The sequence below is a fragment of the Anomaloglossus baeobatrachus genome, chromosome 5 (genome assembly GCF_048569485.1).
Source record: "Anomaloglossus baeobatrachus isolate aAnoBae1 chromosome 5, aAnoBae1.hap1, whole genome shotgun sequence".
Taxonomy (NCBI): Eukaryota; Metazoa; Chordata; class Amphibia; order Anura; family Aromobatidae; genus Anomaloglossus; species Anomaloglossus baeobatrachus.
This window is the reverse complement of record NC_134357.1, coordinates 512117715-512143957: the sequence shown is the minus strand read 5'-3', so window position 1 is coordinate 512143957 and position 26243 is coordinate 512117715. Positions and strand designations below refer to the sequence as shown.

General features: G+C 45.2%; 1 protein-coding gene across 1 annotated transcript; it reads right to left on the bottom strand.

The window, feature by feature from the left end:
• Nucleotides 1–15972: 15972 nt before the first annotated feature.
• Nucleotides 15973–23504, bottom strand: LOC142311976 (uncharacterized). Its single transcript, XM_075350845.1, has 3 exons — nucleotides 23463–23504; nucleotides 20456–20637; nucleotides 15973–18959 (listed from the first exon to the last, which is right to left on the bottom strand). Exon 3 carries the CDS (start codon nucleotides 18826–18828, stop codon nucleotides 16588–16590), a length of 2241 nt encoding a protein of 746 aa, XP_075206960.1. The 5' UTR covers nucleotides 18829–18959; nucleotides 20456–20637; nucleotides 23463–23504; the 3' UTR covers nucleotides 15973–16587.
• Nucleotides 23505–26243: the final 2739 nt, after the last annotated feature.

Sequence of the window (26243 nt, the reverse complement as noted above, 5' to 3'; positions counted from 1 at the left end):
TTTAAGATCTTGTTCGCCACTGCTGTCTGTCTGTCTCTATGTCACGCACATTTTGTTAATAAATTTGTATTCCACTATTTATTTGTTTTGGTCTCCTTCTTCACCAGTGATCTTCCTTTTACTTAATTTATTGGTACATTGGGTCACTGGGATTCTTTTAGGTTTTGTGCTCTTATTGAGACCCTCCCTCTCAGGGAATTTGTAGGTTTATATACCCTAACTGGTCTGTAGGAGCCAAAACTCTTAATAGTTGGTAGGGGATCAAATACTTATTTCTCTCTGCAAAATGCAAATAAATGTATATAATTTACACAATATGATTTTCTAGATTTTATTTTTGATATTCTTCTATCTCTCACTGTTAAATTTAACCTAACCTTAAAATTAAGTCAGTGAGCAAACTTACAAAATCAGCAAGGGATGAAATAATTATTTCCTTCACTGTATATGCATACGAGTATCATGGCCTCATAGGAGTAGGACTGGTAAGATGTTCCCTTGTGAAAACATCTTTAGGGTAAGTTCACACAGTGCGTTTTTCGAGGTGTTTTTGCACGTTCTTCGGGTGCGTTTTTGGCCTTAAAACTGCATGACTTTGCTTCCCCAGCAAAGTCTATGAGTTTCATTTTTGCTGTCCGCACACAACTTTTTTTTTAAGCTGCGTTTTTGAGCTTAAAAAAAAAATGGACATGTCAATTCTTTCCTGCGTTTTTCTGCGTATTTCCCCCATACAATGCATTGGAAAAACGCAGCAAAACGCAGAGATCAAAAACACAGCCAAAAACGCACCAAATCGCGGTAAAAACGCATGCGTTTTTTTGCCGCGGGTGCGTTTTTAGTGGCCAAAAACGCAGCGTCAAAAAAAAGCAGCGTGTGCACATAGCCTTATAGCGTTACCCACAAGGATATCAGACTAATCTTGTCCCAGAAAAAAGTAGGAAGATATACCTCCATTTCAGCTTTCGTTGTCATCCTGCCTCCACCATTATGGCCTTTTAGAGGGGCGACATAAGGTCAGTGGAACACCATCAGCTTGGTGTCTGGTTCTCTAGTATTTGTTGGACCAGGAATTATTACGTGCTATTCTTCAAATGTGACATTCAGTCTATACAGAGGTTTGCTTCTGTTCACCTTTTCCTGTAATTCCAGTTTGTTCTTTTCCCAACTACTGGGACTCGCAACATTAATCAGTGCTGACTTCTAGGCTTATGCATATAGCAGTCTGTCAAAGTGATAAGTGAAGGTCTCTCAGTTTAGGAATACTGTCCCTCTCTGCAACAAGCAACGATAACTGGCACGTCAACAAACAGGAGGCATCGCACAATCATCCCACAAGACTTAATCCGATTTTTGAGGTTTCATGTGCTTAAAAATTTCTTCCAGACTGGCTTTTATGAACCTCCCACATGCCACAGAATGGAGCCGGGTGCTTGAAAATTTGATCACTATCAGATATTAGCGCTCCAGTTGCATAATGTTATGGCTTGTCCTTCTTGGTGTTGTAATTTCAATGTTGAGAAGTGTATATCCAAGTGCATCTCAATAAATTAGAATATTATCAAAAAGTTAATTTATTTCAGTAATTTAATATAAAGGAAAACACATATAGTATATTATACAGAGTCATTACACACAGTGATCTATTTCAAGTGTTTATTTCTGTTAATGTTGATGATTATGGCTTACAGCCAATGAAAACCCAAAAGTCATTATCTCAGATAATTATAATATTATAGAAGACCAACTGATATAATGATTTTAATCTCAGAAATGTTGGCCTACTGAAAAGTCTGTACAGTAAATGCATTCAATGTTTGGTCGGGGCTCCTTTCTGCATGAATTACTGCATCGTGGCGTGGCATGGAGGCAATCAGCCTGGGGCCCTGCTGAGGTGATATGGAAGCCCAAGTTGCTTTGATAGCAACCTTAAGCTCATCTGCATTGTTGAGTCTGGGCCTCTCATCTTCCTCTTGACAATACCCCATAGATTCATAGATACAACACAAGGATACTGTGGTTAATAAACCAGGTATTGGAACTTTTGGCAATATTGACAGGTGCCATGTCTGCTGGAAAATGAAATTTCCATCTCCAAAAATCTTGTCGGCAGGGGGAAGTGCTTTAAAATTTCCTTGTAGATGGCTGCGCTGACTTTGGTCTTGATAAAAGACAGTGGACCTACACCAGCAGATGACATGGCTCCCCAAACCATCACTGATTGTGGAAACTTCACACTAGACCTCAAGCAGCTTGGATTGTGTATCTCTCCACTTCTCCTCCAGACTCTGGGACCTTGATTTTCAATTGAAATGAAAAATGTATTTTCATCTGAAAACAACACCTTGGACCACTGAGCAACAGTCCAGTTTTTTTTTCTCCTTGGCCCAAGTAAGACACTTCTGGCATTATCTATTAAGCATGAGTGGCTTGACAAAAGGAATGCGACATTTATAGCCCATGTCCTGTGTGTGGTAGCTCTTGAAGCACTGACTCCAGCAGCAGTCCACTCCTTGTGAATCTCCCCCAAATTTTTGAATGCCCTTTTTTTAACAATCCTATTAATGCTGGGGTTATCCTGGTTGCTTGTGCTCCTTTTTCTACCACACTTTTTACTTCCACTCAACTTTTCATTAATATGCTTGGATACAGCACTCTGTGAACAGCCAGCTTCTTTAGCAATGACCTTTTGTGGCTTATCCTCCTTGTGGAGTGTGTCAATGATTGCCTTGTGGACATATGTCAAATCAGCTTTGTTCCCCAGGATTGTGTAGCCTACTGCACCAAAGGGACCATTTTAAACCCTTAGGAAGCCTTTGCAGGTGTTTTGTGGTAATTATTCTAATTTTCTGAGATAATGACTTTTGGGTTTTCATTGGCTGTAAGCCATAATTATCAACATTAACAGAAATAAATACTTGAAATAGATCACTCTGTTTGCAATGACTATATAATATACCGTATTTTTCGGACCATAAGACGCACTTTTTCCCCCCCAAATGTTGTGGGAAAGTTGGGGGTGCGTCTTATGGTCTGACTGTGGCTGCAGGGAATGAGGGTGCTGCGGTGGAGCGGGTCATCGGGGGCACGAGCAGGCTGTAGCAGCCTGCCGTGACCACGTGGACCCGCTCATTTAAAATGCACGCCCATCCTCCCGCCCATCTCTCAGCGGTGAAGCCGGCGCTGACAGGTGGGCGGGAGGATGGACAGGGATAAACAGTTGGCCCGCGTGATCACCCCTGGCAACTGCAGCCTGGAGTGATCATGTGCGGCTGTATTCACTGCCCCCCGCGCATCATCATCAGTGCGGGGGGCAGTGAATCAGTACACATTACTCACCGTTCCCCTGCAGCATCGCTCCTCCTCCCGTCTGTCCGGTCAGCTGACTTGCGTGACTAGCGGCGCGCACAGCGATGACGTCATCGCTGTGCGCACGTGTCCACACGCAGCCGCCGGCACAGACCACCGGAGGACATCGCAATGCTGCAGGGGGACTGCTGCATTCAGCGGCGCTGCCGCTTACATAGACGGTAAGAGGAGCGGTGCTGCAGGGAGTGAGGTAAGGTGAGTATGAACGTTTATTTTTTTTATGTGCCACAGGATGCGGCCATACACCTGGATGAGGGCATATAGCAGGATAGGGGTATATTATGAGCAGCATGGGGAGTATATGAGCAGGATGAGGGGTATATAGCAGGCTGGGGAGTATATAAGCAGGATGAGGGTATATAGCAGCTGGGGAGTATATGAGCAGGCTGGGGAGTATATGAGCAGGACATTACCCCATAACAGTGTCAGCAGCAGATCCTCGCCCCATAAGTGTGTCATGACCACATTTTTTGCTTAAAATTTTATTTTCCTATTTTCCTCCTCTAAAACCAGGATGCGTCTTATGGTCAGGTGCGTCTTATAGTCCGAAAAATACGGTATGTGTTTCCCTTTTTATATTGAATTACTGAAATTAATTAACTTTTTGATGATATTCTCATTTATTGAGATGCACTTGTAACTTGCCTGTGAAACAAGAAGGGAGAAGTCATCCGATATCAAACCCTGAGGATTATGAAAACCAATTGAAGGATACCATAATTACAAAATAACCCAACATATATATCAAAGCAAATGCAATATACAAATATAAACCTTTATTTAGCATGGGATAAAGTTCATTAAAGGGGTGGTTCACCCATATTTTTTTATTGTCTAGCTCGATATTATATTGAGAAACAATGTTTCTCTCAAATACCTTGTGTTGTCAATAGTGCCTGTGAGAGGCGCTATTGCAGACCGCTGTTCCCCGTCCAGTGACGTACCCATCCAATGCTGCCTCGTCACATCCGTGCAGCCGGCTACAGTCTTCCAGACTCTGAGCTGTGAGCGGTGTTTCACTGCAGTCACAGCCCATTTGCTCCCCCATCCTCCTCCCTCCTAGCACGGCGCATCTCCTGCTCCCCCCTCCCTCCTCGCAGAACGCTGCAAGCAAGAGACGTGCTGTGAGGGAGGAGGGAGGAGGAGCAGGGAGCAGATGGGCTCAGAATGCAGCCGGCTGCACGGATGTGACGAGGCAGCATTGGACGGGTACGTCACTGGGCGGGGAGCAGCGGTCTGCAATAGTGCCTCTCACAGGCACTATTGACAACACAAGGTATTTGAGAGAAACATTGTTTCTCAATATAATATCGATCTAGACAATAAAAAATATGGGTGAACCACACCTTTAAGAGGATATTAAAACCACATACAGTACATAAACCCACTGGACTTGATTAAAATGAAAATAACAGATCAGAGGAGTAATGGATCGGCAGAGAACCCTATATACTAAAGTATAAGCCGACACGAGTATTAGCCGAAGCCCCTAATTCTATCACAAAAAACTGGGAAACCGTATTGACTCCAGTATAAGCCTAGGGAGGTAAATGCAGCAGCTACTGGGAAGTTTCAAAAATAAAAATAGATCCCATTAAAATGTACTGTGCCCATCCTTGTCCCCCCTTGTAGTAATGTGCCCCGTCCTTGTGCCCCCTCCCCTTATGTGCCCATCCTTGTGCCCCTTCCTTGCGCCCTCTAGTAATGTGCACTACAGTAATGTCTTTCTATTGGTCCCCTTTTTGTCCTCTATTATGAACTAAAAATTATTCTCACCTGTCCTCCATTCCCGCAGTGACCTCAGCTGCTTCTTGTATGCACCTCCGTGATGCGAATAATGCAAGGGGCTGCAGGCTCCAATCGGGGTTTTACTGCAGTTGAATGCTTTACTGCAACGCTGCCGCTGTAAAGCATTCAAGCTGAATAGGATAACTGAAGTGAGCACTAATATATATATTATGAGTGCAAGCCAAAAAATACATACTATATAAGGATAAGGCTGCACATCAAAGTTAGATAATGGTATATTGCCTCAAGCATATGGAAAAATATTGGAAAATACAATTAAAAATGCTACTTGCTAACTTGAACATGTGAATAATGAATTGCATACCTGCCATGAATATTAGGAAAAAGGAGATACTTAGAAATCGCAATTTTCATTATATTTTCCAATATTTTTCCATATGCTTGAGGCATTATACCATTATCTAACTTTGATGTGCAGCCTTATCCTTATATAGTATGTATTTTTTGGCTTGCACTCATAAAGCACGCAGCTTCTCCTGCTCCTTCAGTAACAGCCCAGGCATTCGCCACATACAGGGCTGGATATTCACAAGGGGGAGAGAGGCTGCTAGATTATTGGCACCTCGCAGGGTGAGCTGAGCAAAGGTCCAATCCGACGCGCGGTTCGGGGGCGTTACCGGTCCCCTTCCTCAAGCCCCCGAAACGCGCGTCAGATGGGACCTTTGCTCAGCTCACCCTGCGAGGTGCCGATAATCTAGCAGCCTCTCTCCCCCTTGTGAATATCCAGCCCTGTATGTGGCGAATGCCCGGGCGGTCACTGAAGAAGCAGGAGAAGCTGCGTGCTTGATTCAACTACCGCCCTGTGAACTAGCACGGAATAGTGCTTTGTGGCTCTGCTCCGTTTAATCTAGGAGCGCAAATAGGAGTCCCTTGCACGGAAACTACTCTATATCTCCAGGAGGAGAAAGTACCGTACAGTTATCCAGTATATGGAGGTTGATGTCTGAATTTGATCGTAGGAGCGCAAATAGGAGACTCCTGCATGGAAACGACTTTATATCTCTAGGAGGAGAAAGTATCGTACAGTCACCCAGTATGTGGAAGCTTGATGCCTGAACTTGACTGCAGGTAAACTCCTATTGGAACACTTGATGAGCTGGGGCTCTACCTCATCCTCACTACAATCCTGAAGTGCAGTTTCTTCAAATTCATTTAAAGGCACTTGGAACGCTGAAATTGCTGCTTATATTTTAAGCCTCTATTAAAAGCTTATGGATTGAAAAAAAACTCTCCAGGTATCTGAAAAATCATGTTGCAGTGATAGTTTCAATTGGCATTAAATATCATATGCCTTGAAGCATCACTTAATATACTATACTAGATTTAATAATTGCTCTACTACCGGCCGGGGTACTGCAACCAGACACCTGGTATCTGTTTGCTGCACTATCAATTACTTATTCTTTATTTTTATTTTTACCATATGTGGTGTATTCTCTCTTTTTTTCCTTGTTCTATTGTGTGAATTGTTTTGAATAAATCTGTGTCTAAAACAAGGACAGCAATAAAAAGTATAAAATATCAACAAAAAAACCTTATCAGCGCTGGTTTATTGGGGATTTTTTATTTTTAAAAAATCTCAGTTAAAATTCATTTCTGATTCCAGGCAAATTAAAGGGTTTTTTTTGCCTACAAACCTAGCTGCAGATTTAATGGTTATTGGGGTCAAGCGCTAACAATTGTCTGTAGACTACTTGGTATAACCTTATTTCTCTGTATTACATTTTTCACCCTTGAAACATGAAAATGGCTTCTTCCCTGTGGAGTTCTCTGATGTTGAAGGGAAGGTGTCGTGCCCAAAAAATAAATTTCAATAACTGAAAAAATGTAAAGTATTAATGTTTTAATATTTTGTTTAAATATTATTTGTTTTTAATTGAGCAAAATATAAAAAAAAAAAATTAAAAAGTTTGATATTTTCCACTCAAACACTAGGGGGAGCAGCTTCTGAAATCCTACAGAAATCCCACTGTAGAAAAAGCCTGGATTACAGCTGCAGTAAAGTGGGCAGAATCTGCTCTCCTGTGTGTGTGATATCACACCTCCCCCTCCCAACCTGGGTGTTTCCAACAGATAAGAGAGAATGACGTATAGGGACACAGTGCAGAGCCATTTTGTTGGTGACCACAAATGTCTAAAGTGTCACCAAGGACAGCTGCATAGTGATCCCCACATAACGCTCTGCATGCCCAGGTCCAGCAATGCTCTGCCGCATGCACGCCCGCAATGCTCTGCCACACGGACGCACGCAGTGTGTGTGCACACTGTGTATATACTGTGTGTGTGACCGAGCACCCAGCATGAGGGCAGCGGAGGCGGAGCCAGCGTGTGTATATACTATATACCGTGTATGGTGTGTATATACTATATACTGTGTGTATATACTATATACCGTGTGAGCACTGTGTATATACTGTGTTTGTGACCGAGCAGCATACCGGTGCAATGCTCTGCATGCACGACCACCCGAAATGCTCTGCCACACACCCGCAATGTTCTGCCGCACGCTCACCCACAATGCTCTGCCACACACGCACACACAATGGTCTTCCACACGCGCACATAATGCTCTGCCACACGCACGCACACTACACTGCCACGCACGCACAATGCTCTGCCACGCACGCACAAAATGCTCTGCCACATGCATGCACACGCAATGCTCTGCTAGGCACGCACACGCAATGCTCTGCCAGGCACGCGCACACACACTGCACTGCCACGCACGCACACAATGCTCTGCCACACGCACAAAATGCTCTGCCACACACACGCACAAAATGCTCTGGCACATGCATGCACACACAATACTCTGCCAGGCACACAGACACACACAATGCTCTGCCACGCACGCACAATGCTCTGCCACATGCACGCACATACAAAGCTCTGCCAGGCACGCACACACAATGCTCTCCCATGCACGCACACACAATGCACTGCCACACACGCACATAAAAAATGCTCTGCCACATGCACGCACGCACGCACAAAATGCTCTGCCACATGCACGCACACAATGCTCTGCCACGCACGCTGACACAATGCTCTGCCATGCACGGACACACAAAATGCTCTGCCACATGCACGCACAAAATGCTCTGCCACATGCACGCACAAAATGCTCTGCCACATGCACGCACAAAATGCTCTGCCACACGCACACACAAAATGCTCTGCCACACGCACACACAATGCTCTGCCAGCACACACACAAAATGCTCTGCCACACGCACAAACACACAAGCACGCACACACAATGCTCTGCCAGCACACACACAAAATGCTCTGCCACACGCACACACAATGCTCTGCCAGCACAGACACAAAATGCTCTGCCACACAAGCACACACGCACAAGTACGCCCGCTGCGGCCAGGAAGGGAGGGGGGCGGTACACTACTCACAAAGGCCGACAGGTGACAGTGCATGGGGAGAGAGCGTATTATCTGACATGGTAGCATCGGCGGCGGAGGGGGTGGGGTGCCAGTACACTACTCCCACGGGCCGAACGGGTGACAGGGGGAAAAGTTCAGCACACAGCATGACCGCTGTGAGCTGCAGAAAGATGGCGCTGATCTCCTCCCTCTGCTGTGATCTGGACAGCCCAGGGGGCGCGTCCATTTCACAGCAGGCAGCTCTCCTGTAATAAGTCTAGGGGTCGGATTCCGACTATCAGAGTCTATGCACAGGGGCTGCCATAAAGCAGTGAGTAACTGTCCTAAAGCTGGTGTCACACACAGCGACAACGACAACGACGTCGCTGCTACGTCACCATTTTCTGTGACGTTGCAGCGACGTCCCGTCGCTGTCGCTGTGTGTGACATCCAGCAACGACCTGGCCCCTGCTGTGAGGTCGCCGGTCGTTGCTGAATGTCCAGCTTCATTTTTTGGTCGTCACTCTCCCGCTGTGACACACACATCGCTGTGTGTGACAGCGAGAGAGCGACGAAATGAAGCGAGCAGGGAGCAGGAGCCGGCGTCTGGCAGCTGCGGTAAGCTGTAACCAGCGTAAACATCGGGTAACCAAGGGAAGCCCTTTCCCTGGTTACCCGATATTTACCTTCGTTACCAGCCTCCGCTCTTGCTGCCAGTGCCGGCTCCTGCTCTGTGCACATGTGGCTGCAGTACGCATCAGGTAATTAACCCGATGTACACTGTAGCAAGGAGCCAGCGCTAAGCAGTGTGCGCGGCTCCCTGCTCTCTGCACTGTGCCATGTAGCTGCAGCACACATCGGGTTAATTAACCCGATGTGTACTGTACCTAGGAGAGCAAGGAGCCAGCGCTAAGCGCGGCTCCCTGCTCTCTGCACATGTAGCACAGCGACGTTATGATCGCTGCTTCTGCTGTGTTTGACAGCTAAGCAGCGATCATAACAGCGACTTACAAGGTCGCTGTTACATCACCGAAAATGGTGACGTAACAGCGACGTCGTTGTCGCTGTCGCTTAGTGTGAAGCCAGCTTAACACACACAGCAAATCCAGCACGGCAGCCCCCAGTGCCTCCAGTAAAATTAGCATTAAATAAAAAATAAATAAGCAGTGATTTTAATTTTGTATTAAAAATACTTGATATCATAATCACTATTTTTAATACAAAAATAAAAAACCGCAACACCTTCCCTTTAACCCCTTCACGACTGCGGGCAGTAAAATTACGTCCTATTTTAACGTGACTTAACGACCAGGGACGTAATTTTACGGCCTAAACTTCATTTGATTGCCGTGGCCATAGCAACGGCTTTCAAATGATGTCCCCTGCTGTTTCTTACAGCAGGGGAACTTTGCTTCACCCCATGCCACCCCCCATCGACGATCGATGTGATTGGCTGTTCAAATCTGAACCGCCAACCACATCTTTCGCACTGATTTCGGTAAAAATAATGCCGGAATTAGTGCGATACTATGAGATCCGGCTATGATGTGCTGTAGCAGGTACAGCAGATCATAGGTGGATCTCAAACATGCCGCCCCCAGCCCCTGCAGCACTGATTGGAGCGATCGTGCTATGACGCGCAATCGCTCCAATCAGTGTGCAGTGGGGCGGTCTGATCTGCCGGTGGCCGCCCTCCCCAGGCCTGTGCTGGTCTGGGGACCCTCCCCCAAAATGTCTGCAGCGTGCAGCACTGGCTGGTACTAGTGGTACCACGCCACCGCTGCTGCTGCCGCTGCTGTCTCGTCACGGAGTAGGAGCGGTGAGTATTGTGCTCACCTTGCAGCCCCTGTGCGCTCTTGTGATTGCTCCTGCGCGCTTCCGTAATGGCCCCTGCTCGTGCCCACCTGCGATCTGCCCCCCCGACATCCCGATCTTCCCCCCCCGACATCCCGATCTGCCCCCCGCCATCTCTATTCTGCAGCTCCTCTGGTATCTCCCTCCTCCTCTGCTCTCCTTGCAGCTCCTGCGCGCTCTTGTGACTGCTCCTGCGCGCTCCCGTAATGGCCCCTGCCCGTGCCCCCCTGCGATCTGCCCCCCCGACATCCCGATCTTCCCCCCGACATCCCGACCTGCCCCCCGCCATCTCTATTCTGCAGCTCCTCCGGTATCTCCCTCCTCCTCTGCTCTCCTTGCAGCCCCTGCGCGCTCTTGTGATTGCTCCTGCGCGCTCCCGTAATGGCCCCTGCCCCCCTGCGATCTGCCCCACCGACATCCCGATCTGCCCCCCCGACATCCCGATCTGCCCCCTGACATCCCAATCTGCCGGCCTCCCCCGTGATCTCTATTCTGCAGCTCCTCCGGTATCTCCTTCCCCCTCTGCTCTCCCCCTCTGCTCTCCCCCTCCCTCTCTGCTCTCCCCCACCCCCTCTGCTCTCCCCCACCCCCTCTGCTCTCCCCCACCCCCTCTGCTGTCCCCCCGACGTCCTCTTACCTGTCTTCACCGGCCAATCACATCTGCCTCCATCACTGGGTCCTTCTTCCTGGGTCTTCTGCTGAGCTGTCCAACTTCCTGCCTGCTGCTGCTGTAAAGCTGTTCCTCCTGCTAATCCTCTGGGTACTGTGAGTATAACTTTTTTTTTTTCTTTTTTTTCCTCTATCCCCTGTCCATTTTTACACCTCGTGCGTCCCGCCGAGCGCTGATCAGGGATGCAGATAACGTATCAGCATCCGTGGTCAGTTTTCGGCGGGACTTTTTTTTTCCCGTATCCCCGACGCTTTTTGTATCGCATCAGTCCGTGCGTCCCGCCGAGCGCTGATCAGGGATGCACATAACGGATCGGCATCCCTGCTCAATTTTTGGCGTGACACTTTTTTTTTTCCGTATCCCCAGCGCTTTTTGTATCTCATCCGACCGTGCCTCCTGCAGCGGCCGATCAGTGCACTGCGTCTGTGCATTTGAAAAGTCAAATGGCGTTCCTTGTCTCTGAGCCCCGCCATGCGCCCAAACAATTGATTTCCACCACATATGAGATATCTGCGTACTCGGGAAAAATTGCACAATACGTTTTATGGTGCATTTTTTCCTGATACCGTTGTAAAAAGAAAAAAAAAAAAAGCTACCTTGTTGCTGCAAAAATTTAAAAAAAAATAAATAATTTTCACGGTTCAACGTTATCAACTTTCAGTGGAGCCCCTGGGGGTACAAGGGGCTCACTAAACATCTAGATAAATTCCTTGAGGGGGTCTAGTTCCAAAATGGGGTAATTTGTGGGGGAGCTCCACTGTTTAGGCACCATAGGGGGGGTCTAAAAACGTGACATGGCATCCGCTAATGATTCCAACCAATTTTGCTGTCAAATGGTGCCCTTCTCTTCTGAGCCACGCCATGCGCCCAACAATTACTTTCCACCACATGTGAGGTATCTGCGTTCTCAGGAGAAATTGCACAATACGTTTTATGGTGCATTTTTTCCTGATACCCTTGTGAAAAAAAAGCTATCTGGTTCAAGTAACAGTTCTGTGGTAAAACAAAAGAAAATTGTATTCATGGCTCAATATTATCGACTTTTGTGGAGCCCCTTGGGGCTCACCAAACATCTAGATAAACTCCTTGAGGGGTCTAGTTTCCAAAATGGGGTCACTTGTGGGGGACCTCCACTGTTTAGGCACCTCAGGGGGTCTTCAAACCCGACATGGTGTCCGCTAATGAGTGCAGCTAATTTTGCGTTCAAAAATTCAAATGGCGCTCCTTGCCTTTCGACCTCTGCCGTGCACCCAAACAATTGATTTTTACCCCATATGGGGTATAAGTGTACTCAGGAGAAAATGCACAATAAATTGTAGGGTGCACTTTCTCTTTTCTCCCTTGTAAAAATGAAAATTTTATGGCTAAAGTAACATTTTTGTGTTAAAAAGTAAAATTTTCATTTTTTCCTTCCACATTGCTTTGGTTCCTGTGAAGCACCTAAAGGGTTAATAAACTTCTTGGATGTGGTTTTGAGCAGTGTGAGGGGTGCAGTTTTTAGAATGGGGTCACTTTTGGGTATTTTCTGTCACCTCAGCCTCTCAAAGTCACTTCAAATGTGATGTGGTCCCTAAAAAAAATTATTTTGTAAATTTTGTTGGAAAAATTAGAAATTGCTGATAAACTTTGACCCCTTCTAACTTCCTAACGAAAAAAAAATTTCTTTCGAAAATTGCGCTGATGTAAAGTAGACAAGTGGGAAATGTTATTTCGTAACTATTTTGTGTGACATATCTCTCAGATTTATGGGCATAAATTTTCAAAGTTTCAAAATTTTCGCACAATTTCCTACATTTTCACAAATAAACGCAAAAAATATCGGCCTAAATTTACCACTGACATGAAGTACAATATGTCACGAAAAAATCTCAGAATCGCCAGGATCCGTTAAAGCGTTCCAGACTTATAACCTGTCAAAGTGACACTGGTCAGAATCGCAAATAATGGCCCGGTCATTAGGGTGTTTTAGTAGCCGGGGGTGAAGGGGTTAACAATATGGTGTTTCACAAAAACACATTTACCATACTAAGAACATGAATATGGCTTTTTCCCTGTGTCAATTCTCAGTTACAATGTTAAAATGATTCTTGTATAAAACATTTTCCATTCGGTGCATGAAAACACCTTGCTTTCCCTATATGACTCATATGATGCCTAGAAAGATATGATTTTTATATGAAATATTTCATACATTTTGAACATGAAATTGCCTTTTTCTCCGTATGAATTCACTGATGACTAACAATTTCAGCTTTTGTAGAGCAACATTTCCCATATTTCGAAAGGCTTCTCCCCTGTGTGATTTTTTTTTTTTTACAGTCATATGTAAAAGTTTGGGCACCCCTATTAATGTTAACCTTTTTTCCTTATAACAATTTGGGTTTTTGCAACAGCTATTTCAGTTTCATATATCTAATAACTGATGGACTGAGTAATATTTCTGAATTGAAATGAGGTTTATTGTACTAACAGAAAATGTGCAATCTGCATTTAAACTAAATTTGACAGGTGCATAAGTATGGGCACCCTTATCAATTTCTTGTTTTGAACACTCCTAACTACTTTTTACTGACTCACTGAAGCACTAAATTGGTTTTGTAACCTCACTGAGCTTTGACCTTCATAGGCAGGTGTATCCAATCATGAGAAAAGGTATTTAAGGTGGCCACTTGCAAGTAGTTCTCTTATTTGAATCTCTTAGGAAGAGTGGCATCATGGGCTCCTCAAAACAACTCTCAAATGATCTGAAAGCAAAGATTATTCAACATAGTTGTTCAGGGGAAGGATACAAAAAGTTGTCTCAGAGAATTAAACTGTCAGTTTCCACTGTGAGGAACATAGTAAGGAAATGGAAGAACACAGGTACAGTTCTTGTTAAGCCCAGAAGTGGCAGGCCAAAAAAAAATATCAGAAAGGCAGAGAAGAAGAATGGTGAGAACAGTCAAGGACAATCCACAGACCACCTCCAAAGACCTGCAGCATCATCTTGCTGCAGATGGTGTCACTGTGCATCGGTCAACAATACAGCGCACTTTGCACAAGGAGAAGCTGTATGGGAGAGTGATGCGAAAGAAGCAGTTTCTGCAAGCACGACACAAACAGAGTCGCCTGAGGTATGCAAAAGCACATTTGGACAAGCCAGTTACATTTTGGAAGAAGGTCATGTGGACTGATGAAACAAAGATTGAGTTGTTTGGTCATACAAAAAGGCGTTATGCATGGAGGCAAAAAAACAAGGCATTCCAAGAAAAGCACTTGCTACCCACAGTAAAACTTGGTGGAGGTTCCATCATGCTTTGGGGCTGTGTGGCCAATGCCGGCACCAGGAATCTTGTTAAAGATGAGGGTCGCATGGATTCAACTCAGTATCAGCAGATTCTTGACAATAATGTGCAAGAATCAGTGATGAAGTTGAAGTTACGCAGGGGATGGATATTTCAGCAAGACAATGATCCAAAACACTGCTCCAAATCGACTCAGGCATTCATGCAGAGGAACAATTACAATGTTCTGGAATGGCCATACCAGTCCCAGACCTGAATATCATTGAACATCTGTGGGATGATTTGAAGCGTGCTGTTCATGCTCGGCGACCATCAAACTTAACTGAACTGGAATTGTTTTGAAAACAGGAATGGTCAAATAAACCTTCATCCAGGATACAGGAACTCATTAAAAGCTACAGGAAGTGACTAGAGGCTGTTATTTTTGCAAAGGGAGGATCTACAAAATATTAATGTCACTTTTATTTTGAGGTGCCCATACTTTTGCACCGGTCAACTTTTGATTAAATGCGGATTGCACATTTTCTGTTAGTACAATAAACCTCATTTCAATTCAGAAATATTACTGAGTCCATCATTTATTAGACATATGAAACTGAAATAGCTGTTGCAAAAACCCAAATTGTTCTAAAGAAAAAAGGTTAACATTAACCCCTTCAGCCCCCGGGGACTTTCCGTTTTTGCGTTTTTGTTTTTTGCTCCTTTTCTTCCGAGAGCCGTAACTTTTTTATTATTCCGTCAATCTTGCCATGTGAGGGCTTGTTTTTTGCAGGACGAGTTGTACTTTTAAATGAAACCATAGGTTTTACCATATATTGTACTGGAAAACAGCAAAAAAATTCCAAGTGTGGAAAAACTGCAAAAAAAGTGTGATCGCACAATAGTTTTTGGGATGTTTTATTCACCGTGTTCACTATATGATAAAACTGATGTATCTATGTGATGCCTCAGGTCGGTGCGAGTTTGTAGACACCAAACATGTATAGGTTTACTTGTATCTAAGGCTATGTCCGCACGTTGCTTTTTACCTGCTTTTTTGCTGCTTTTTGAACTGCAGCATTTAATGCCAAAATGGTTGTGTCCTGCTTTTCAAAAGGTAAAAAGCAACGTGCGGACATAGCCTGAGGGGTTAAAAAAAATTCACAAGTTTGTCCAATAAAAGTGGCGCACGTTTTGCGCCATTTTCCGAAACACGTAGCGTTCTTATTTTTTGGGATCTATGGCTCAGATATGGCTTATTTTTTGCGTCTCGAGCTGTCGTTTATAATGGTACCATTTTTGCGCAGATGCTACGTTTTGATCGCCTGTTATTGCATTTTGCGTAAAACTTGCGACGACCAAAAAACTTAATTTTAGCGTTTGGAATTTTTTTGCCACTACGCCATTTACCAATCAGATTAATTGATTTTATATTTTGATAGATCGGGCATTTCTGAACGTGGCGATACCAAATATGTGTATATTTATTTATTTTTTAACCCTTTAATTTTCAATGGGGGTGATTTGAACGTTTAGGTTTTTGTTTTGTTTTTTATTTTTTAAAACTTTTTTTTTTACTTTTTTTTTATTTTACTAGTCCCCCTAGGGGGCTATAGCGATCAGCAATCCGATCGCTATTATCTATCTGCTGATCACAGCAATACAGCTGTAAACAGCAGATTCAGTCACTTTGTTTTTCCTTCTGCTCTCGGCCGAGGGAAAACGAAAGTGAAACATCATAGCAGCAGGCGTCATCACATGACCCTGTGCTACGATGGCAACCACCGATAGTCACGTGATAACACACGTGACTTCCGGTGGGGGCGGCGGTAAGTAAAAAAACATGGCCGCGCGCATTTAAATCTTGCTGCCAGACTTTGGCAGCAAGATTTAAGGGGTTAATGGCCGCGGGTGGAAGCAATTCCACCCGCGGCTAGCAGGCACACATGTCAGCTGTTGAAAACAGCTGATATGTGTACCGATCCACGCCGCCTGCCTGCGGCAGGGGGCGGGGCTTAACGGGACACGATCCTGGACGGATAGATCCGTCCAAGGTCGTGAAGGGGTTAATAGGGGTGCCCAAACCTTTTCATATGACTGTATGACTAGCAAGTGCAGATTTAATAGAAAACCAATTTCCACATTCTAAAACGCACAAATGGCTTCTCCCAGTGTGAATTTTCTGATGTGAAACAAGTTCAGCTTTTCAACGAAAACATTTCCGACATTCTGAACAAGAAACTGGCTTTTACCTTGTGTGAATTCTCTGATGTCTAACAAGTTCAGCTTTACAAAGAAAACATTTCCCACATTCTGAACAAAAAAATGGCTTTTCCCCTGTGTGAATTCTCTGATGTCGAGCAACATGTGATTTAGTAGAAAAACATTTCCCACATTCTAAACAAGAAAATGGCTTCTCCCCTGTGTGAATTCGCTGATGACTAACAATATCAGCTTTTGTAGAAAAACATTTCCCACATTCTGAACAAGAAAATGGCTTTTCCCCTGTGTGAATTCTCTGATGTCGAGAAACATGTGATTTAGTAGAAAAACATTTCCCACATTCTGAACAAGAAAATGGCTTCTCCCCTGTGTGAATTCGCTGATGACTAACAATATCAGCTTTTGTAGAAAAACATTTCCCACATTCTGAACAAGAAAATGGCTTTTCCCCTGTGTGAATTTTCTGATGTTGAAGAACATGTGATTTAGTAGAAAAACATTTCCCACATTCTGAACATGAAAATTGCCTCTCCCCTGTGTGAATTGTCTGATGTAAAACAAGTTTATCTTTCCTAGAAAAACATTTCCCACATTCTGAACATGAAAATGGCTTTTCTCCTGTGTGAATTTTTTGATGAGAAGCAAGTTGAAATTTCCTAGAAAAACATTTCCCACATTCTGAACAACAAAATGGCTTTTCCCCTGTGTGAATTCTCTGATGTCGAGCAACATGTGATTTAGTAGAAAAACATTTCCCACATTCTGGACAAGAAAATGGCTTCTCCCCTGTGTGAATTCGCTGATGACTAACAATATCAGCTTTTGTAGAAAAACATTTCCCACATTCTGGACAAGAAAATGGCTTTTCCCCTGTGTGAATTTTCTGATGTTGAAGAACATGTGATTTAGTAGAAAAACATTTCCCACATTCTGGACAAGAAAATGGCTTTTCCCCTGTGTGAATTTTCTGATGTCTAACAAGTTCAGCTTTACAACGAAAACATTTCCCACATTCTGAACAAAAAAATGGCTTTTCCCCTGTGTGAATTCTCTGATGTCTAACAAGTTCAGCTTTACAAGGAAAACATTTCCCACATTCTGAACAAAAAAATGGCATTTCCCCTGTGTGAATTCTCTGATGTCGAGCAACAAGTGATTTAGTAGAAAAACATTTCCCACATTCTGGACAAGAAAATGGCTTTTCCCCTGTGTGAATTTTCTGATGTGTAACAAGTTCAGCTTTACAACGAAAACATTTCCCACATTCTGAACAAAAAAATGGCTTTTCCCCTGTGTGAATTCTCTGATGTCTAACAAGTTCAGCTTTACAAGGAAAACATTTCCCACATTCTGAACAAAAAAATGGCTTTTCCCCTGTGTGAATTCTCTGATGTCGAGCAACATGTGATTTAGTAGAAAAACATTTCCCACATTCTGGACAAGAAAATGGCTTTTCCCCTGTGTGAATTCTCTTATGCTTAACAAAATCAGCTTTTGTACTAGAACGTTTCCCACATTCTGGACAAGAAAAAGGCTTTTCCCCTGTGTGAATTCTCTTATGAATAACTAAACCAGCTTTTGTACTAGAACGTTTCCCACATTCTGAACATGAAAATGGCTTTTCTCCTGTGTGAATTTTTTGATGAGAAGCAAGTTGAAATTTCCAAGAAAAACATTTCCCACATTCTGAACAACAAAATGGCTTTTCCCCTGTGTGAATTCTCTGATGTCGAACAACATGTGATTTAGTAGAAAAACATTTCCCACATTCTGGACAAGAAAATGGCTTTTCCCCTGTGTGAATTCTCTTCTGCTTAACAAAATCAGCTTTTGTACTAGAACGTTTCCCACATTCTGGACAAGAAAATGGCTTTTCCCCTGTGTGAATTCTCTTATGAATAACTAAATCAGCTTTTGTACTAGAACGTTTCCCACATTCTGAACATGAAAATGGCTTTTCTCCTGTGTGAATTCTCTGATGTCGAGCAACATGTGATTTATAAGAAAAACATTTCCCACATTCTGAACAACAAAATGGCTTTTCCCCTGTGTGAATTCTCTGATGTCGAGCAACATGTGATTTATAAGAAAAACATTTCCCACATTCTGGACAAGAAAATGGCTTTTCCCCTGTGTGAATTCTCTGATGTGCAATAAGTTTTGATTTCTTAATAAAACATTTACTACATTCTAAACATAAAAATGGTTTCCCCCTTACGGAAGCTATTTTATGTTCAACAGCCCTTCTGTGACTTTCGTTTTGCATATTCGTCTTTGAGAAAGCAGAAGAAAAGACCTTGGATTCAGATGCATTAGTTGTAATGACATCTTCTTCACATGTATCTGTTGCAAAATCTGAGAATACCAGATGTCCTTCTGAGCTCCTAGTACAGTCATCTGCAAAGAATAAAACTAATGTTATTTTTCAATAACACTCCATTGCAATTATATTAATTTATTATATACTTTATAAAACATTTCCTTACAAACTAATACAATTCAGTTATTAAAGGGTACCTATCACCAGATTTTGGCCTTCTAAACTAAAACTACCACATCAAGCAGCGCTTGTGCTGCATTCTTTAAAGATGTACGTTACCCCCTGACCACCCCTCTAGACCCCACAAATACCTTTATAAAATCTCCCGCCATAAATGTAAATGGTCTGGTCCAATGGGCATCCTAATCTGCGCCTCCTGTCCCTCCTTTCACCATCCTCTTGTGCTGAGGACACCTCTCGTGTTATACAGTTAGGTATGCAAAATGTCGCGATTGCGCAGACATATTCCCTGCTCACTCAGGCGCACTTCACTCTGCCCTAATGCAGGCAGAGTAAAAAACATAGGTTTAGAAATACTCACCCGCTTCATCCATATCGCAAGGCAAAATCTTGCGCCTGCGTAGAGAACTCACCACTTCTCTACTGTAGCCTCCCTCTCTGAAGGTTTATATTTCACTCTGCCTCCCTCTCTGAAGGTTTATATTTCACTCTGCCCTTCACTAATTGTTTCAAATTGCCTTTGAAAACTCAGAAAGGAGCCTGTAATTAGTTTTATTATGTGATTTCAGCTCTTTACATCTGTCTTGACAGGTACCAGTATGTACCACAGCACATTGGAGGAGCATATTGATCATATACATATAAGCCATCACTTTGGAGAAAGTGTAAGGTTCTTTATTATTGTTCAATTTAACAAACCAGTGGATATAAGAAAAAGAGAACAAATCCTTTATAATCTTTTATATGTCATGCAAGCAAATAGAAACATTGCCCTTAAATACATTGTCCTCTGCCTGTCTTGATTTCCAGTCCCTGGTTCTTTTGTACATTACTTAGCCTTAGTGGTTTTTGAAAGTTTGTGAACCATTCAAAATGTTCTATGTTCTGCATAAATGTGACCTAAAACTACATAAAGACTTTCAGGCTAAAATTAGATAAAGAGAAACAAATCTAATCAACGAGTTAAAAATCATAAGACTTTCATTATCTTTAAATCAGGAAAATTAACCAATGACACATTCCTGAGTGTCAAGGTCAGGTCTTTGTTACTGTGTTGCTCTTTGTCGACACATAAATCTTCTTATTTAAGCTTAAAAGCTTCACTTTGGTCTTATCTGTCCACTAAAACTAAAGTTTCAATAGATTTTGGAGTTGTCCAGGGATGAGCAGCAATGTTCTTTTGAAGAGCACTGGCTTTTTCCTTGCATTAATTTTCAATGTCTTAATGATGGTAGATGATATCAATCTTAACGTTAAAGAAGTTGTCTGACCATAACCGCCAACTTTTTTTTAAGCTAAACTATGCAGTATTATCTTTTAAAACACCCCTACATTTTTCTAACTTTTTCTTCTCTTGAATTATCACTTTATTCTCTGCACCGACTTTATTTACCTGCAGCTCAAGCAAACTTGACATCTTCCTGTGCTTGTCTGCCGAACCTCACAGTCAAAGCTGGCACCTCCCATCCTCAGTGTCCAGCCCCGCCCTCTGCACACTCAATGGCTGTCATTATTCTGCCCCAGCACTGATCACTCCAGCATTGGAAATAACAGCAGAGATCCAGCTTCCCTCATCTGTGACAGCAGAATAATCTCACATCACATCCACAATGGTAATAGATAGGGTTGTTACATGTTCATAACACCTTACAGATCAATAAATACTGCGTAATGATGACTGTATATAGCATCTAATGTGAGTCTATAGTAGATATACTGTATGTGTATGTTGTGTGTATATATATCTAATATATAAAGCTGTGTGGGTGTGTGTGTGTGTGTGTGTGTGTGTGTGTGTGTGTGTGTGTGTGTGTGTGTGTGTGTGTGTCTGCTAAAGGAATTTGCATCATCGCACTTACAATCACAAAATTTTGCACAGCCATGTCATTTGACAGAGAACATCATAGACTATGTTTGAGGGGAAAAATGTAAACCCGCGTGGGAGCATTATTCGGAGGAATATGGTGAGAACTATGACAAAGGTCAGTCAGCTGTCCCTGTACTATTACCCACATCCCTGCACTCTAGTAAAAATCCCCCCAGATCTACTCTGGTCAAGGTGACAAATTAAATTAAAGGGAAGGTGTCATCCAAAAAAAAAAAATTCAGTAACTGAAAAAAAGTAAAGTATTAATGTTTTTTTTAAATATTATTTGTTTTTAATTGAGAAAAATATAAAGAAAAATTAAAAAGTTTGATATTTTCCACTGTTAAACACTACGGGGAGCAGCTGCTGAAATCCTACAGAAATCCTACTGTAGAAATAGCCTGGATTACAGCTGCAGTAAAGTGGGCAGTATCTGTTCTCCTGTGTGTGACGTCACCCCCCCCTCCCAATCTGGGTGTTTCCAAGGGATAATAGAGAATGACATGTAGGGACACAGTGCGGAGCCATTTTGTTGGTGACTAGAAATGTCTAAAGTGTCACCAAGGACAGCTGGAGTATCACACAGCCTAGGATTAGATACACAGCTCTGCAGACAGTATCACACAGGATAGGATTAGATACACAGCTCTGCAGACAGTATAACACAGGATAGGATTAGATACACGGCTCAGCAGACAGTATCACACAGGATAGGATTAGATGCACAGCTCTGCAGACAGTATCACAGGATAGGATTAGATACACAGCTCTGCAGACAGTATCACAGGATAGGATTAGATACACAGCTCTGCAGACAGTATCACAGGATAGGATTAGATACACAACCTTGCAGGCAGTATCACACAGGATAGGATTAGATACCATGTTTCCCCGATAGTAAGACACCCCCGATAGTAAGACGTAGTGGGGGTTTTGGGGGGGTCGGCTAATGTAAGACGTACCCCGAAAGTAAGACGTAGTAAAAATTTATTTTTTTTCTTCTTTACAGTACAGTTACAGCGGCCGAGAGCTCAGCTGAGAGCCCTGACATGCCGCCGGCATGTGACAGCTCTCAGCTGAGCGCCCTGACTTGCCTGCGGCAAACCGTTCAGCTGAGCGCCCTAACATGCCGGCGGCCGAGCGCTCAGCTGAGCGCCCTGACATGCCGCCGGCATGTGACAGCTCTCAGCTGAGAGCCCTGACATGCCGGCGGCAAAGCGCTCAGCTGAGCGCCCTGACTTGCCGGCGGCAAAGCGCTCAGCTGAGCGCCCTAACATGCCGGCGGCCGAGCGCTCAGCTGAGCGCCCTGACATGCCGGCGGCATGTGACAGCTCTCAGCTGAGCGCCCTGACATGCCGGCGGCCGAGCGCTCAGCTGAGCGCCCTGACATGCCGGCGGCAGAGAGCTCAGCTGAGCGCCCTGACATGCCGGCGGCAGAGAGCTCAGCTGAGCGCCCTGACATGCCGGCGGCAGAGAGCTCAGCTGAGCGCCCTGACATGCCGGCGGCAGAGAGCTCAGCTGAGCGCCCTGACATGCCGGCGGCAGAGAGCTCAGCTGAGCGCCCTGACATGCCGGCGGCAGAGCGCTCAGCTGAGCGCCCTAACATGCCGGCGGCCGAGCGCTCAGCTGAGCGCCCTGACATGCCGCCGGCATATGACAGCTCTCAGCTGAGCGCCCTGACTTGCCGGCGGCAAAGCGCTCAGCTGAGCGCCCTGACATGCCGGCGACCGAGCGCTCAGCTGAGCGCCCTGACATGCCGGCGGCAGAGCGCTCAGCTGAGAGCTGACACATGCCGGCGGTCGGGCGCTCAGCTGAGCGCCCTGACATGCCGGCGGCTTAGCGCTCAGCTGAGAGCTGACACATGCCGGCGGTCGGGCGCTCAGCTGAGCGCCCTGACATGCCGGCGGCTTAGCGCTCAGCTGAGAGCTGACACATGCCGGCGGTCTGGCGCTCAGCTGAACGCCCTGACATGCCGGCGGCTGAGCGCTCAGCTGAGGGCTGACACATGCCGGCGGTCGGGCGCTCAGCTGAACGCTCGGCTACCGAGAAATGTTGAAATGTTGCAGTAATGTTGTCCGTGGTCCATCAGGACCACGGACAACATACAAAATCACGCAGCCTCAGTGCCCTCATGTGCAGCCGCTGGTGGTTAAGTTTCCTTAACTTGCGGTACACTTAGGGCGCAATCGCGGCAAGTCCCCATACGGTACATTGCATGGAGACTTGCTGCGATTGCTGTGGGATTTTTTCCAATATAAGACATACCCCGAAAGTAAGACATAGTGGCACTTTTGGGGGTAAAAAGAATGTAAGACACTGTCTTACTTTCGGGGAAACACGGTAGACAGCTCTGCAGACAGTATCACACAGGAGAGGATTAGTTACACAGCCCAGCAGACAGTATCACACAGGAGAGGATTAGATACACAGCTCTGCAGACAATATCAATGGTACAGACACAATTTTGTATTAAAAATACTTTATTTCATAATCACTATTTTTAATACAAAAATAAAAAACTGCGACACCCTACCTTTAAGATTACAGAAGACTCTCCAACCAAAGCAAGCCCTCCTGCTGAGTGAATTGTCCTGCACAGGAGGTAGGAGGAGAAGTACAAGATTACAATCGAACTTCAAAGGATAAAGCTGGGTTCACACTAAGCGACAGCGACGTCGCTGTTACGTCACCATTTTCTGTGACGTAACAGCGACCTTGTAAGTCGCTGTTATGATCGCTGCTTCGCTGTCAAACACAGCAGAAGCAGCAGCGATCATAACGTCGCTGTGCTACATGTGCAGAGAGCAGGGAGCCGCGCTAAGCGCTGGCTCCTTGCTCTCCTAGGTACAGTATACATCGGGTTAATTACCCGATGTGTGCTGCAGCTACATGTCACAGTGGAGAGAGCAGGGAGCCGCGCGCACTGCTTAGCGCTGGCTCCTTGCTCTCCTTGCTACAGTACACATAGGGTTAATTACCCGATGTGTACTGCAGCTACATGTGCACAGAGCAGGAGCCGGCACTGGCAGCAAGGGCGGAGGCTGGTAACGAAGGTAAATATCGGGTAACCAGGGAAAGGGCTTCCCTTGGTTACCCGATCTTTACGCTGGTTACAGCTTACCGCAGCTGCCAGACGCCGGCTCCTGCTCCCTGCTCGCTTCATTTCGTCGCTCTCTCGCTGTCACACACAGCGATGTGTGTGTCACAGCGGGAGAGTGACGACCAAAAAATGAAGCTAGACATTCAGCAACGACCGGCGACCTCACAGCAGGGGCCAGGTCGGTGCTGGATGTCACACACAGCGACAGCGACGGGACGTCGCTGCAACGTCACAGAAAATGGTGACGTAGCAGCGACGTCGTTGTCGTTGTCGCTGTGTGTGACACCAGCTTAAGCCCAGTCTGGACGGAGCCATTGAAAGAGTTACAATATTGGGGAGTGCATTGCTTCCACAAATTAGGCATGCATATTATCAGATTCCTGGACAACAAGATGCACGTCACACATATTTCCGCTAAATTGTGAGATGTACGTAGCCATCAATAATTAATAACTGACTGTAGGAAGCCCCCAGACCCACCGTATTTCCTATTTCTATGAGTAGATAAATACCTGAGGGGAAAAATATTGGTCATATCTTCCATGGGGGATGCTCAGCGGCAGAGTTATGGGGGAGAACTGACATTCATATTTTCCCTGGAAGGGAGGAGGCACACTCACGGCTAGCCCAGTCTTAGGTCATAAGAAGGATGGGACATGGGGGGAGGGGAACATAGGTTCTTTATAACCATATCAGTCAACTTGTGGGTGTTCTTCTCTGGGTGGACTCGTGCAATAAACGTGAGAAGTCCCAGGAAACTCGTGGCTCCATAGTACCCCCTTGTGCAAGCCAGCACGAAGCTTAATCACAAAGGAACAATGTAATTGATCCATGTATTATGTATAGCTATTTGTAACCACGTCTCATCTGTAAATGTACTCCTGAAATATATATTCTGTAAATCCCATCTTGTACATAATGTATTATCTAGTGTGCCCTTAATGCGATTAGATATACAGTATATAATTTAATTTTGGGCTGTTCTTTTAGCTCAATACCCAAGTCTGAGTTCAGCTTAGTTTTACACGCCACCTGGGCTGGTTTCTGGCCAGACACAGTCCTGCTAACAGACCAGAACTATATCTAATGAGGAACTAGTGGCAGTCTACAGCACTGTACTGGAGCAGCAGAATTCTGTTCAACTGAGGCTAGTGGAAACTTCTGGTCGGTCTGTTGGGGTTGGGAGAAAGCTGGGTGCCGCGCCGGAGGTTGCATGACCTACTTGGTTCCACTCCCCATGCCTCCCTGTGCCGCAGTGACGTGAGGTGTTAGTGCTGCATTGTGCCAAGCGGACTTTGCATACGTCTTGGGGGTGTGCAACGTCACGTGTAGGTGAAAGTGACGAGGTCGTCTCGCATGACCCCATTGTATTAAAGACGTCAGGGTGGGGCTGCAAGGTGCGGTTTCGCCACAGATTCACAGGATCATGACAGAGCGGAGGGATGTCCGAGTGACTGTCCGAGTGACCCCCTGGCCCGGTTCGTGACATATTGGTGGCAGCAGTGGGATCAAGATAATAGTGTATGCGAGTGTGAGACCCATACTCCCAGACACTAAAGACTGCCAGTAGCAGCTGTTGCCGCTGGGTTCTTAAGACAAACTCAACATTAGAGTGTCAGAGTGCAGATACCGTAAGGTGTGTGGGTGCGTGAGGCTGCAGCTCTGTGTCAGTGACCAAAGACTGCAAGAATGGCTGATGGCACCAGGAGCTGAAAAGCTATGGCACTGGCCAATGCTATGCTCGGAGTAGAAGAGGTGGAGGATGGTGTTGTGCGTGGCGCAGAGCAGCTCCACCAGCGGTTCTCCGGGAGCTTGACGCCAGTCAACAGCTCTGCAGTGGACAGAGCACCACCTGGCATTTTAAACATGGTGAGGAGCCCAGCTAAGGGTCCTCAAGGAGCCAGATATCCTCTCTGCAGTTAACAGTGCACCACCTGGCTCTGCAGCGGGTCACTCACCACCTGGCTCTGCAGCATACCGCCAAGCTCTTCAGTGGGCAGCTCACCCCTTGCCCATCGCCCAGCCTGACAGGCTTGGTTACTCTTCTTCAAACTGTTGTGGCCCGTTTTACGGCTGGAGACCAGGACACATACCAGATCCTCATGGCCGCGTGGCAGGGAGAGCGTCTGGTAAAGTGTAAGGTTGCAGAGCGAGATCGACAGGCATAATATAACCACCAGCTACAGCTAGCTCAGCTCTAACCCCTATCCTCCA